Genomic DNA, 13,845 nt, shown 5'->3' with positions numbered 1-13,845 from the left:
TAAGAGCAAAACTTGTCTTGTAAAGCATCTTTATTTAAAAATACAATCCAAACAAAGAGAGCGTCTCCAAACCGATCACACCTTCTGAATATTTTATATACACATTTCATTACAGCGCCAGCAGAGTTCTTTCTTTGAGCCCTGAAGTAACACAAACGCATGCCTGCAGACAAACACTCACGCAGGATGGATGAGTGGGTGGAGCCGGGTGGAGGGGGAGGGGATCGATAAGTGCAGCTCATAGTGTCCGAGACAGAGGCTACCTCCTGGGAGCGAGCTGTCAGTCGCACTCCTCTGAGTCATACTTGAAGTCCTGCATGATCTCACTCAGAGCCTCTTTGTTCTGGATGATCCTGGGCAACGAAGCAACACACACACACACACACACACACACACACACACACACACACACACTTACTTTTATTTGTGCTGGTTTGATATGGAACAGTTACAAAGATTATCGGATCAATTAGAAGAAGAACTGAGCCTCTCAGCAGCGAGCTGATGGGAAGCGAGCACAGTAAACTGAGGGGCTGTAATGGCAGCTCTTACTTATGCTTGATCTCCTGAATCTGTTCTTGACAGCTCTGGTCCTCCGGCTGATCCTGGGCCTGCTGCTTGGCCAGCTGCAGCTTAGCCGTCTGTTGAGAGGGCACATCAGATAAGATTTATGCAAACCACTCATCAGCAGAGGATGGAGGAAAGGCGGATGATTAACCCGGAGATAATGGGAGCTTTATAACATTACTGGAAGAAAGGGAGCTGAATTATAGAGGAATGTAAACCTTTATACAAAAGAACAAAGCAACATCTCTGAACACCAGATGTACCGAAGTCTGTGAAAATGTGGGAAGCACTGAGGTGGTCAAATTTGTCCAACACTCTGTAATACTGCCCGTAATTAAAAGGAACTTCAATGTTTCACATTTGAAATGACAGTAAAATTATATTTATCTACAAATACCTGCAGGTAGGCACACTAGAATAAGGAAACACAGATCTATAGTGTTTAAATAACTTTAATAGTGCATGACTTCAGGTATTACACAGGAAAGGAGAGAAAATTATTCTGCAAGTGATTTTAAGTATGGTGTCATTCAAAATTAAGTTAGCCTTTTCTCCTTCGTTATAGGTCACATCATGGTATTTATTTTGCTGTAAGCTGGTAAGGAAGCACAGTTCTTATGATTTATAGTGGTATAACAAAACGATCATTTAATAACCAAACATCCAGCCTAGACGTCAACATTTTTAATAATAATAAAGATTTAAAAAAGGTCAAGAGGTTCGTTACAGTAGTTCAAACTGGTGGAGGTGAAGCTTCCAGCTACAGCAGGCTGCATCTGCACAGCTGTCAATCAAAACGGCCACTCCCCTAACTTAAATCACCATGGTAACATTATTATGGAGGGGGTTTTGTGCTGGGCATTTTACCTCGGGATGAAGGACTTGCTTGTGCAGTAATCATGTTTCCATTCTGCTTTAAAGAAAGGTTTTTGGTTTCTGTAGCTAATTTTCCCCTTCACACTAAAAAAGAAAAAAATCACCACATATATCTTTAAACAGTGTGTTGATTTAAAGTGATACTAAAGCTTACAGGCTGGTCACTTTGAATGACCGGTGGAGGCTGACGGATGGCAGCTCACTGCTGGATTTCATCCCAGCAAACTAGACTTGTGTTTGTGGTGCTGTGCCTTTTTGAAGCAATTTAACTCCTAGCAGATGATTCTGTTTACTTTTAATACAATTTTAATACAAAGTAAGTCGAAAAGGTGTGTCCAGTTTTGACGGTGATGGAAATATGAGTCCACAGGCCGACTGCTGGCACCACCGTGTGGTGACCATCTCCGCATCTTCACAGCAAGTCTTGAGAAACACCAGTGACCCGATCATTCCTCCTTTTCAAATCAACTCTTAGCATCGAGAGTGTATGTGTGTGAGAGGTGGACAGGGGAAAAAAATGATGATAAATCAACCTCAAAAGATCCAGGTCTCAAATATGAAATCTCAAACATATCCCTCCAGAAGCTTTTCTCACAGCTTTACTCCATCGGTGATGTAAACTGGAGGATTTATAACAAACTGCTGCTCTACAAATAATTTCTGACACTCAACAATGATGGTGGGGAAATCTGCTTTCAGCTGAAGAACGATTAAGAAATGATTTTCGTTTAAAGCAAAAACTCTGCCTCCTTGTGGTGAACCAGTAGAATTGCATCCAGTTTTGGAAAAAGTTCTGAAACATTATCTGTCAGGTACGGTTTAACACCACATTATTAAACAACACAAATTCCTCTTTGACAACTGTTCAACTTTTCTGGTCAGTCATTTATAATCTTCTTTAATCTATATATTTATAGTTTTGCTTTCTAGCACAAACCGTTTTAGATGTTCTGAACGAGTGCGAACAACGTGTGTGTCTTTGTGTTCAGAGCAGGTACTATAAGGCATGCTGTCGGCGGCTCGCTAAAGTAGGATACATATTTATGTTTAACAAATGGTCAGAAGTGAGTGGAACGTGCTGCTTTCTGACAAAGAGAATAACACAGCCTTGTTGCCTTTACTGTGATCATGTTTACTGGCATCCATAGTTTCTTGCCAAAGGCCCGTTAAGGAAATCTCTCATCACCACACAGACGTATATTATATTTTAGATTCCCCTCGACTTTGCCTCGGTCTAAAAAGTGACCCATGCAGAAAGTGCTTACATACCAGTTCAAGTTTCTCCTTCTCTTTGTTCTGCAATTTCTCAATGTGCTCGGAGAGGTCTGGTCTGTCAAACTCGTCGTGCAGCCTGCCCTTGATCTCCAGCACTTCCTTAGAGATGCCGCAGAACGCCTGCGTTATCTCATGGACCAGCTGCCTGTAGTGGTCAAAGTCATAATGGGGCCCTGTCCTCAAGTAGGCTTCGTGTCCCCTGGAAAACATTCAGCAGCCATCACAAAAACAACAGGAAGGGGGGGCAATTAGTCATTTAATACAGATTCCTCTTGTTTGTGTACATGATGTAATCACTAGAGACAGGACTGTGTGTGTTTAACAGCATTATCACGAGATTCAAACGTACTCTTCAAAGAGCCGGTAGGTTTCGACCCGCTCGGACTGAAGATGATAAAATCTCTGGATCAGGGCTTTAAAGTCTGAAGGCACCTGGAGAAACGAGACAGGTCACCAAAATGAAAATATATTAAAACATCAGGTCGCAGGACACTCACTGGATGTATTTTTACTCACACTGAACTCAGACTGGATTACAAATCTGAAGCTACACTTTCTCATTGCAACATATCAGGTGACCCAGAATCCTTCCGTAGTTATGCAGCAATAGGTGTAGCCTGCTGGGGGATTCCCATGATGCACTGAGTGTTTCTTCTTCACTTACTGTGTATTTATACACGTCTTTGCATTGACTCATTATTTATTATTAATGTCTGGCTCTCTTCTATAACTTGTCTTCTGTCCTGTCCGGTCATGGCAGATGGCCACCCCTTCCTGAGCCTGGTTCTGCCGGAGGTTTCTTCCTGTTAAAAGGGGTTCTCTCCTTCCCACTGTCACCAAGTGCTTGCTCATAGGGGTAACATTCGTGTAACTAACATATTAAATCGTGACCACTCAACATGGTATAAATACCAAATAACAAAAGTTTAGTTTTTCTCACAAACACCGATGGAAAGCTTGAATTTTAACTAATATCTTGGCTGTTTTAAATACTCATTAATATGTAACGTGAAAAAAAAGATCAAGATTACTGACCCAGTTTAGAATGAAGTCATGTTGCTGTTTTTTTCTGTTAATGGTTTCTACAGGAGCGAACTAAACAGAAAAAGTCCTGCTTCACTGACTCAGCAGCGTGAATGCTTCAGCATCACTAGCTGGAGGTTCCCAAATTACCATTAGCTTGGTTAGCTTAGCACATGTGTTAGCTTTAAAGTTGGGCTTTTGCGAAGTTAAACTGTGAAATAAGAAACTCACCATGGCTGTAACACACCCGGGATGACTCTCCGCTTTTTATAATGGCACCATGTTTACACTTTATAAGCCCAACACGCCGCTTTCCTCCTGTATGTGAATCAGCAACCTGACCCGGAAATGAAGAACATGCGGTTGTAAATGGCTGCTTTCCAAAATAAAAGCACTTGAACTCGTCGGTTGCACAAAAAAGAGACTTTCTTTCTTTCTTTTTATTGAACCCCTCCTCACATAAAAGTGAAGACGCACATAAACAAAGCAGGAGGTCAATTACACACCAGAAAGAAAACAAACAAAAGAAATAAATAGATAAAACAACTAATTACACATGTCCAAACGCAGATACAATTTCTTCACAAAATTTAGTAAGTTCGCACTGTACTGTACAGTACTAGAATTATAGAACTTCGCCATCTTATAAACATTCGGTGTCAACCTGATATATACAGTAAAAAAGTAATTGCCCCTTTCTAAATTAACTGTAATTAACTACGTTTTTGGAAAGCGAAGTTTAATTACACTGTCACACCGAGGCCTGATTATTGTCAGACCTGTTGAATCAAGAAATCGCTAAATAGAAGCTGTCTAACAACGTGAAGCAGGCTAAAAGATCTAAACAAACAGCTGAGAAACAAAGTCACTGACGCCTATCAGTCTGGAAAGGATTACAGAGACATTTCTGAGGCTCTGGGACTCCAATGAACCACAGTGAGATCCATTATTCACACATGGAGAAACTGCAGACAGTGCTGAACCTTCCCAGGAGTGGCCAGCCCACCAAAATTCACCCAGGAGGTCACAGAAGAACCAAAACAACATCTGAAGACCTGCAGGCCTCGTCTGGCTCTGTTAAGGTCAGAGGTCATGACTCAACAATAAGAAAGACACTGGGCAAAAATGGCCTCCAATACCAGTTAAATGTTTGATGTCAGTTACTACTGACATCAATGGTGGCACAAGCAGTTATTACCTGAAGCTGGTAATGTTTTTTCACACAGGGCAGGTAGGTCTGAAATTTGTAAACTAATAAATCAAGAAGGGGCAAATACTTTTTTCACAGCACTGCATATAAATAAGAATCTGCATCTTGTTTAAGCTGTTTTCAGAAGCCATCATCCTGCATTCAGCCATCTTTATCAACTTAAATCGACCCACTTCTCCATCTACAGCACAATTTGCAGCATTTTATATTCACAAGTAGCTTCTTTATCTCCAATAAATGATATATATTTTTGTGGCACCACATCTGATATTATTATGACTAGTTGTTTATTAATAAATGGAAATGTCCCATGTATGTTTTATTATTATAAACAAAAAAATCTGTAATGTTAAAAGACGTAAAGCAAAAGGAACAACGTATTCTGTGTGTGTATAGATATATATACTTATATGTAAAGTAGTAGTGTAATTTCTGGGTAGCTGTAAGGTGAGCAAGGCCAGTAAAACACTTTATCTGAAACCTCCGCCTGCCGAGGTGGAGGTAGGGGAAGGCTGCAGACCCCGGAGCACCGTGAGGTGATGTCGTTTTGCCGAAACTGTGGCAGTTTTATTTTGAAAAGCCTGATGTTCTCAAACCAATTAAACGACCCTTCCTGTTAAAGGTGCCGTTCTTCGGCACAAATCCCCCGGGAAGGTGCTTTGCCAGGGCGGAGTCACTCCTAAAAAATTGAGCAGAGTGGCACGTGCGTGGACTCCGTGTTTGTGGGGTTTGGTATTTTTGGGGGGAGAGGTCGCAGAGCTGCTCCCGTGCGGTCTCCCTCCGCCGCTCATTGGTCGGCTGAGCATCTTCAGCACCGCGCAGGCTGAACAGCGACGCACAGCCACGCAGCCTTCTTCAGCGGAGGACGACGCGGTGCACGCGGCGCGGTTACTATGACACCGTTTCTCTTATTTTTCTTATTTTGATCCTTCGGCGCTCTTTCGCTCTGCACTGCGAGGATTTGATGCCCGGGGTCTAGAGGCTTTGATCGGGAATTGCCCTCCGGGTGGTGGCTGGGAGGAGGCTGGTTACCCCACCGCTGATGCTCGGACTCCCGGCTTGTTCCACCGGGCTTCCCTCCGGTCGAGTGGCCAGGCATGACGGACCCTAACGACCTCGCTCAGGTTACCGGCAGCAGCACCAGCAGCATCAGCAGCAGCATCTCATGCACGGTTCAGCACCGCCAAACACCGCCGCCCGATCCTCGGGTCCCCCTGCCGGTGTCCCAGCGTCCGCCGGTCCCCCGACGCCTGTTGTGACATGACAGCTCGGGGCAGAAAGGCGAGGATCAAAGGTTACGGGCAGGGACTGCAGCAGGAGCGCGGATGGATCGCATCCTCCGGGAGAAACTGACCGCTGGGGTTTAGAGGAGAGGATGCAATCATCCCTGCATCTAAAATTCACGTGACACTCGATTTATCTGCTCCCTTGTTTCTGCTTCAGATCCTCCGGAGGTCAGCGCGCAGGGTCAGCCCCAGAGCAGCGGGCAGATGTGCTCGCACATCAGCAGGGCGGGTGTCTGCGTTACCGGGTACCCTCCCGGGCCTGCAGCGTGGTAGCACCCACCTTTGCCTTATAATCTCATCGGATGCACAGCCTCGCGGTGTCGGTGGAGTCCCGGCCAGCTGTGCCTGTCAGGCTCACTTAGCCGCCGCTGACCGCCACCTCCACCCGCACAGCCATGGGTTGCATCCAGAGCATCGCCTGTAACAAGTCACGCATCAAACGAGAGAGCATCGTGGTGTGCGACCTGTCCGCCACCATAGACCACTGCCCCACGGTCATCGAGGAGAGCTCGCCCATAGTGCTTCGGTACAAGACGCCCTATTTCAAAGCGTCTGCGCGGATTGTGATGCCTCCAGTCCCGCGCAACGAGACCTGGGTGGTGGGCTGGATCCAGGCGTGCACCCATATGGAATTTTACAACACCTACGGAGACGTCGGCATGTGAGTTCACACCTCTGTCACCTGAGTCCCAGTTACACGCGCGTGACAGGATTTCAGATGCAGGAAAACGGGAGCGCGTGCGTGACGGCGCGCCTCCGTGCACTCTAATAACTATAACGCGTTCGTGCCCGAGCTGCACGCGCTCGGGGAGCATTTGTGCACGCAGCAGGTTAACGGAGCTCGTCAGCCTCCTTCATTCAAACGCCCACCGACAGATTCTGTTCCTGTGACTCTGGCACCTAAATAGAAAAGCTGCTATTAGAGGAGCTAAACAACAGTTGCTGCTCTCACACTCAAATTGTGCCCACGGAGACATGTCCTCCCCCACACCCACACCTCACACACACACAAACGCGTTATGTCTGGAGGGCATATGCGAGGGGGTGTTTAATCCTACTGGGTGCAGGGGTGTGGGTGGTGCATGCACGGGTGAGAGGATGGGGTTTAGGTTGTCATCGGATTGGTCACATGGCATGGTAAATAGATGGTAGGGGGCCTCCAGATGACAAAGCTGTTGATTACAACAAAGGGATGATGATGATAATCCACTGGCACACTGAACCATCATAGCTTTTCTTTCTTTCTTTCTTTCTTTTTTTAGACAATTTGGCCCAACAAAGAGAAACTTCCTGTAATAAAATAGATTTTAAAAAGCAAAACGGCTTAATGAAATACAGTATCACATAACTAAAAGCTTGGTAGAAATATAAAAAAATATATATAAAATAATCCGCAGCCAATCAAAAAACAAGCAAAGCAAAAACAACAAATATCTCCAAATACACTCAAAAAAAGCAAATTGGGTGGTTGTTACATTTACAAAAGTCTAACTTGTAATTTGAACAAAATAATTTCATGTCCCTATGGTGAACATAATTAAATTATGTAGGATCTGCATGAAATTCAACAACTTAATTTGTTCTTGTTCAGATGACCTGATCAAATCTAATAAGAGTGGTTAGTTGCCTGGACTCACGAAATTCACAAGATGACACAAGATTTCAAACCACAGGAAAATCGCTGGAGTTATAAGAGGCAAACAACCATACACACACCACGTGTATGTTATTGCTATTTATTGTGGTTTAAGCTGTCAAGTCTTGATTGGTGGTGTGGTGGTTAGCGCCGTTGTCTCACAGCAAGAAGGTCCTGGGTTTGAATCCAGCTAAACTGAAAAAAAAGAGCCTGTTGGAATTCCTTAAGTGAACAGTGGTTGCACACAATTGCTTTGGCAGAAACAACTGAGTTAAATCAACACAATGTATTCATATTCAATAAGCCTGTGCAGTTTGTGTTGATAAAATGTGAGTGAAACTTGTTTAAATGAACTAAGTTGAGCTCTTGGAATATTTTAATCCTTCGCAGTTTTGTCACTTTATTCCAACACTATTCAATAACTTTTACCCCAATACTACTTGGTCACTTAAATAATAAAATTTGTCTTCATATTTCATAATGTTCAACAAAGTCTAGAGTCTGGTTAACATAAAAATTGAATGAATTTACAACCACTACCATCCTCCTATCTTTATCCAGGCTGCAGGGGGGGCTGGGGCATAACCCAGAAGTGATACGGTAAGAGGCAGGGTACACCCTGGATAGCTCACCAGTCTGTCACATACAGACAAACAACTATTTTCTCTCAAATTCACACTTTACGGTAATTTGGAATCACCAATTAACCTAACTCTAATAACCGCATGACTTTTAACTGTGGGAGGAAGCCAGAGTACTCAGATGGAACTCACTGTAAACTAGCCAGGTTGTGGATTTGAACCAGTGAACCCATGCTCTTACTGTGAGGCAACAGCACTAACCACCACGCCACCAAGATGTCAACCGAGGCTTAACAAAAGTAGGAAAAGCTATGATTTCAAGGCTTGATGCAGAATTTTCCATACGTTTTTGTCCTTGACAGCTTAAACCGCAATAAATAGTGATAGCATACATGTGGTGTGTGTAGTTGTCTGCCTTTTAAAACTCCAGTGATTTTCCTGCAGTTTGAAATCTTGTGTGATCTTGTGCATTTCTTGAGTCCAGGCAACTAACCATTCTTACTAGATTGTATCAAATTACACGTTACAATTTTGTAAATGTAACAACCACCCAATTTCATTTTTTCAGTGTAGTATGCAGTGAATTCTCTGTGGGGACTCTATTTCCTCCCACAGTTAAGTCATGCAGTTATTGGGGTTACGTTAATTGGTTAAAAGAATTCTCTCCATGTTAGCCCTGCAATAGACTGGTGAAGAGGATGGATGGAAGTTGTTATAAATCTGTTAACCAGACTCTAAACTTTGTTGTACATTATGTAATATGAAGATAACGTGTAGTTTTTAAAGTAACCAAATAGTATTGGGATAAAAAGTTATTGAATAGTGTTGGAATAAAGTGAGAAAATTGTGAAGGATAAAAATATTTCAAGAGCTGAAATTACTTCATCTAAACATGTTTTAATCACATTTTATAAACACAAACTACACAGGTGTATTGAATATGAATAACTTGTGTTGATTTAACTTGTTGTTGTTTAAGTTGCTGCCAAAGCAAAACATCTATGTTCAACCAGTGTCCTCACTGTTGAATTAAGTAAATCCAACATTTTCTTTTTTCAGTGTAGGAAAAACAGTCGCCACAGCACCACAACTGGATCTAGTCATGCTGGTATCATTAGCAAACTAACAGACACGTTACACGTGTTCCTGGAGTCCATTAAGGGGCAGCTAACAGGGATCAAATGCGCTTTTTGGGGACTACTTTCATCGGTGGATTTGGTGCCATGTTTATACACGTCATACACAGCAACAGTGGCTTAACTTGTGTTTTTAATAAGTTTGAACGTCAGTTAAAATCTATGAAACATCTTTTGAATGAATGTTGGAGTTACCCAGAGATCTCTTGGTTCTCTGTCTTCCTCCAGGTCCAGCTGGGAGCTGCCTCAGCTCCGTGAAGGCCTGGTCCGGGCCATCAGCGACTCAGATGGCGTGAGCTACCCTTGGTACGGAAACACGACAGAGACAGTCACCATAGTCGGCCCCACGTCCAAGCCGTCCCGCTTCATCGTCAGCATGAATGACAATTTTTACCCCAGCGTTACCTGGGCTGTGCCGGTCAGCGAATCTAACACGCCTTTACTGACGAACATCAAAAGAGACCAGAGTTTCACCACCTGGCTGGTGGCGCTCAACACCACATCCAGGGAAAAGATCCTGCTCCACACCATCAAGTGGAGGATGAGGGTTGACATCGCAGTGGACCCGTCCCTGCCTCTGGGTTCCAGGGCCAGGCTGGTGGGCCGGGTGCACCAGGACCAGCCGCGGGTGCTGACTCGAATGGAGCCCATCCCTCTTAACGCCATGGGGAGGCCCAACGCCAACGATGCCCAGGTTCTGATGTGGAGGCCGAGGAGAGGCCCTCCGGTTGTTGTCATACCGCCCAAGTAGAACACCACGTGCATCTGATTGGCCGTTTCTGGACATCATATCAGGCCAATTCTGCTAACAGGATAATCAGATGAGACGCAAAAGCAGACAAAAATGATATTTATAAGCAGGCTGAGAATTGCATTACGTGCTGATGACCTCATCAGAGTTGCAGTGCTTTGAATCTTGAGGGGACAACCGCCTTAATTCCCCACCGCTGCCTTTGATGATTAGAAAGTTTGTTAGTCCCTGCTTCTGGTGCCGTTGGGCCGCCGGGTGTGCAGGCATGCACTCCGGCCCTGCACAACAGAGGGAAGACTCGTCTGAAGCTTGAACATCTGCGCTGGGATGTAACTGATACCTGTGCTGTAGCTACTCAGGCCCTGGAAGAAGTGATGGAGCTTAAATACAATTGACAAAGGTTTTCGCGGCCTTAAAGACAGCATACTCGTGGCCTGCTCTGTTCTGTACGCTTAAGTGCTGTGTAAGAGTTTAAGCGAGGAAAGTTGTTAGAGTTTGCGTTGCGTTCACGTCCAGCGAGGACGCCGTCGCTGTGGGGTTCCTTCTTCATCGTGGACGCAGACAAGTAGAATCTCACCGGGATGACGTGAGCGTGCAAACGCGTGTATCTGTTTGTGCTTGTGTGCTTTCTATAATGGAGCCCGGGGTCGGGCCCAGGCGTGCTGCTGTGTCACACCGGACTGCCTCACACACTCTCACACACACACACAAGGCCTCGTTTGTAAAGCCGAAACATTGTAGGGTCATTTCTTTTCTTTGTGTTTCAAAGATTGTCACATGCAAACACAGAGCTACCTTGTTTTTGACATATCAGAGGAAAAGCAGAAATAACACTTTGGTTTCAGTCACATACACACAGACATGACTGAAGCCCTGCAGCAGGACTATTTCCCCCTCCTGCAATCGCACGTGGCCAGTTCGTCCGAGCTGCAGAGCTTCTCCCTCCCTGCCTTTTGAAAAGCCAGAGATGCCTGTGTTGATGACAGCCTGCTACAGTCAAACATGGTTTTATCATTTGAGGAACGTACTGATGCCAAGTTCCACTCATGTAAGACTGAGATCACACCAAAACATAGTTTCTTCTGAGTTAACCCTGGCAGCGTGCAGCCCTGCAGTTAGAAGGTGATCTGCTGAAGCGCAGCAACGTTTCAGCTGTCGTCAACGTACTTGCTCATCCAGATTTGGGATATCAAACTAACGCCTGTTAAATCTCACTCATCTGAGGGTTACAGGGTTTTTTCTTTGTCTTCAAACAGCATTTTTTACATCTAGAAAAAATGTATGACTGTTCATCTTCAGGGTGACGAAAAAAGTTTCGTCCATTCAAAAATTGTCCATTCAGCAGTTAGCAAAATATCCAAACACGTGACGGTGTGAGAGGAAGTGTTTGCTTCGCAGCGTCTCTGGTGGTCTGTCGTGATGTGTGTGTCAGAAGGTTCGCGGCTGAAAATGAAAGCCAGTATGTGCTGTTTTCCTACGAGCTCACAGCTTCAGCGTAGTTCACTGTTAGGCTGTTGTGTTTTGGCTCGTAGCCTTCATCGTGGTCGTAAAACATCACACACTTGGCTGAGATTGTGCGTTTTGTATTTCTTTCTATTTCACATCTGCATCATTTAATCTGTAATATGTTTTATGATGACCCCGATGAATGCTGCGAGCCACAAATGCGCTTGTCTAGCCTTACAGTTACTCTGTATACTGTCGGTGCTGCAGGAGGTTTGATCTCTTCAGGCTTTTTCCTCTCCTCCGTGCACCTTAGAAGGAGGTGAAACAGTGCCCCAAACCAGAAACCTCTACGCTGCTTCTGATGATTTTCCAGGCGGTGCATTTGCTGTAGATCTGCTCATCCGGCCTCAGTGGGACTGAAAAAAAAAAAGGCTTCTGCTGAACTGGTCCAGATGAGACAGAGATGAAGAGAGATGGATGATGTAACCACATTATCTTGCTGATGCTGCTCATTACTCTTGGTGCGAACCGAACAAGCCTTCACATACACACACACACACCTCATATAGAACAACAACAGAGCCAGGATCACCAGGAAGGACTGTTCTGCCGGCTTACTGCAAAACTTAACACACACTAACCGCACAGCGATGTGGACAAAGAGATAGTTTAACACCCTGATTATTGTAGCTATGACGCAGGGGCAGTTTGTGAGGCCAAGCCGACAATCACGAGCAGCACTTCCGATGGGACAACTTAGAAGGTGATCGTTATTGGACTGAAACTTTGCGCAGAGAACTGATGCTTTTATAGTGGGGAACTCCCCCCCCCCACATGCCCCGATTAAAATAACGTGTTAATTAAAAATACATTTTTACTTCACCGTGAGGGTCACACAGTCTGCCGTCAAAGTGCATCCGGGCCTCAAGTGTCTTTTACAATTAACAGCCGTGCCTGTGGGCTCGGAGCAGAGTGCTGCACGGCCCTTCGTGTGAATCTGACTTGTTATTCCTACTTGTCCTGCCGGTCGACGTTAGATTGTCTGAAAGCGACAGGCTGACGGTGTTTTACAGTGTTTTAATGTGGAGGACGTACAGTCCTTTCTCTCAGACTGTCTGGCTTTTGCATGCAGTGTTTTTAAACTCATTAAAACAAATGCCAAAAATAAAGTGTGAACTTAGTCCTCTTTGTCGCTCCACAGCCCAGGTACAGTGTAACATTTTTACATGGGTATAAGAGGCTGCAATGTCCCCATGGTACATTCACAGACTGTAGGTAAAAGATGGACGAGCTGGCTCTGTAGCTGCGTTCTCTGTAACCACCAGCAGGAGGCGACTTTAGTGATTATAAGATACTTGTATAAAAATCTACTGGGAAAACAACCTTTCAGCTCTTTTCCAGATGGGTTTATAACTTCTGATCATAGTTTCACATCTTATTGAACACAAATTGATTTTTATTTGGTCAATTATCAGTCAGGATCTTAAAGCATTTATCTTTTTAACTGCGTTAGAAAAAAGCTGCTCTAGTTTCTAAAAAGCAATAACTCCTACCGAGCAATCAGTGGTCACTGTCAACCTCTCTGACTTTTTATTAGTGCTGTTCACATGTGTAGAGCACATCTTTGCTAGACAAAGAAAAATTGAATGCTTCATAAGGGAATCACTTCCAGCCCGACTAAGATTTGGGAACATGAAGCTTAGGGTCAATTTTCAATAGCAAGTAGGGCTGCCACAAACGATTATTTTGATAGTCACCGATTATTTGTGCGATTAGTCGACTAATCAGATCTTGCATCCATCGGACGCTCTAGTGAGCCTTCACCTCCCGGTCATCTATTGAGCTGGTGGGTAGCAGACGTCTCTGAAAATGTCAGAGCACTTTTGCAAATATGTGATGTCTTGATAAATTGAGCAGATATTTGAAGTTTACACAGCTACATCCTCGCCGGAAAATATCTTAAAAGTTTATTTTGTGACCAGGAAAGACTAATATTAAAATTAAGTCGCGGCCGTCATTGTTAGAAACTGGAATTGGCTGGATAGAATTCTGGGATAG

At 44.3% G+C, this 13,845-nt stretch overlaps 2 protein-coding genes across 2 annotated transcripts; one reads left to right on the top strand and one right to left on the bottom strand.

Moving 5' to 3' along the window:
• Positions 1-201: 201 nt before the first annotated feature.
• rex1bd (required for excision 1-B domain containing) lies at positions 202-4,075 on the bottom strand. Its single transcript, XM_085348422.1, has 5 exons — positions 3,973-4,075; positions 3,068-3,150; positions 2,713-2,917; positions 553-641; positions 202-353 (listed from the first exon to the last, which is right to left on the bottom strand). Exons 1-5 carry the CDS (start codon positions 3,973-3,975, stop codon positions 281-283), a joined length of 453 nt encoding a protein of 150 aa, XP_085204548.1. The 5' UTR covers positions 3,976-4,075; the 3' UTR covers positions 202-280.
• Positions 4,076-6,539: 2,464 nt separating this feature from the next.
• fam78bb (family with sequence similarity 78 member Bb) lies at positions 6,540-10,341 on the top strand. Its single transcript, XM_085348220.1, has 2 exons — positions 6,540-6,898; positions 9,819-10,341. The coding sequence occupies exons 1-2, from the start codon at positions 6,633-6,635 to the stop codon at positions 10,339-10,341; spliced, it is 789 nt and encodes a 262-aa protein (XP_085204346.1). The 5' UTR covers positions 6,540-6,632.
• The last annotated feature ends 3,504 nt before the right edge of the window (positions 10,342-13,845 follow it).

The sequence above is a fragment of the Diplotaxodon limnothrissa genome, linkage group LG23, assembly GCF_057381915.1.
Source record: "Diplotaxodon limnothrissa isolate DT_005_m linkage group LG23, D_limnothrissa_male_GT1.1, whole genome shotgun sequence".
NCBI lineage: Eukaryota > Metazoa > Chordata > Actinopteri > Cichliformes > Cichlidae > Diplotaxodon > Diplotaxodon limnothrissa.
Note: the sequence above shows the minus strand (reverse complement) of the source record. Positions and strands in the feature narration are given on the sequence as shown.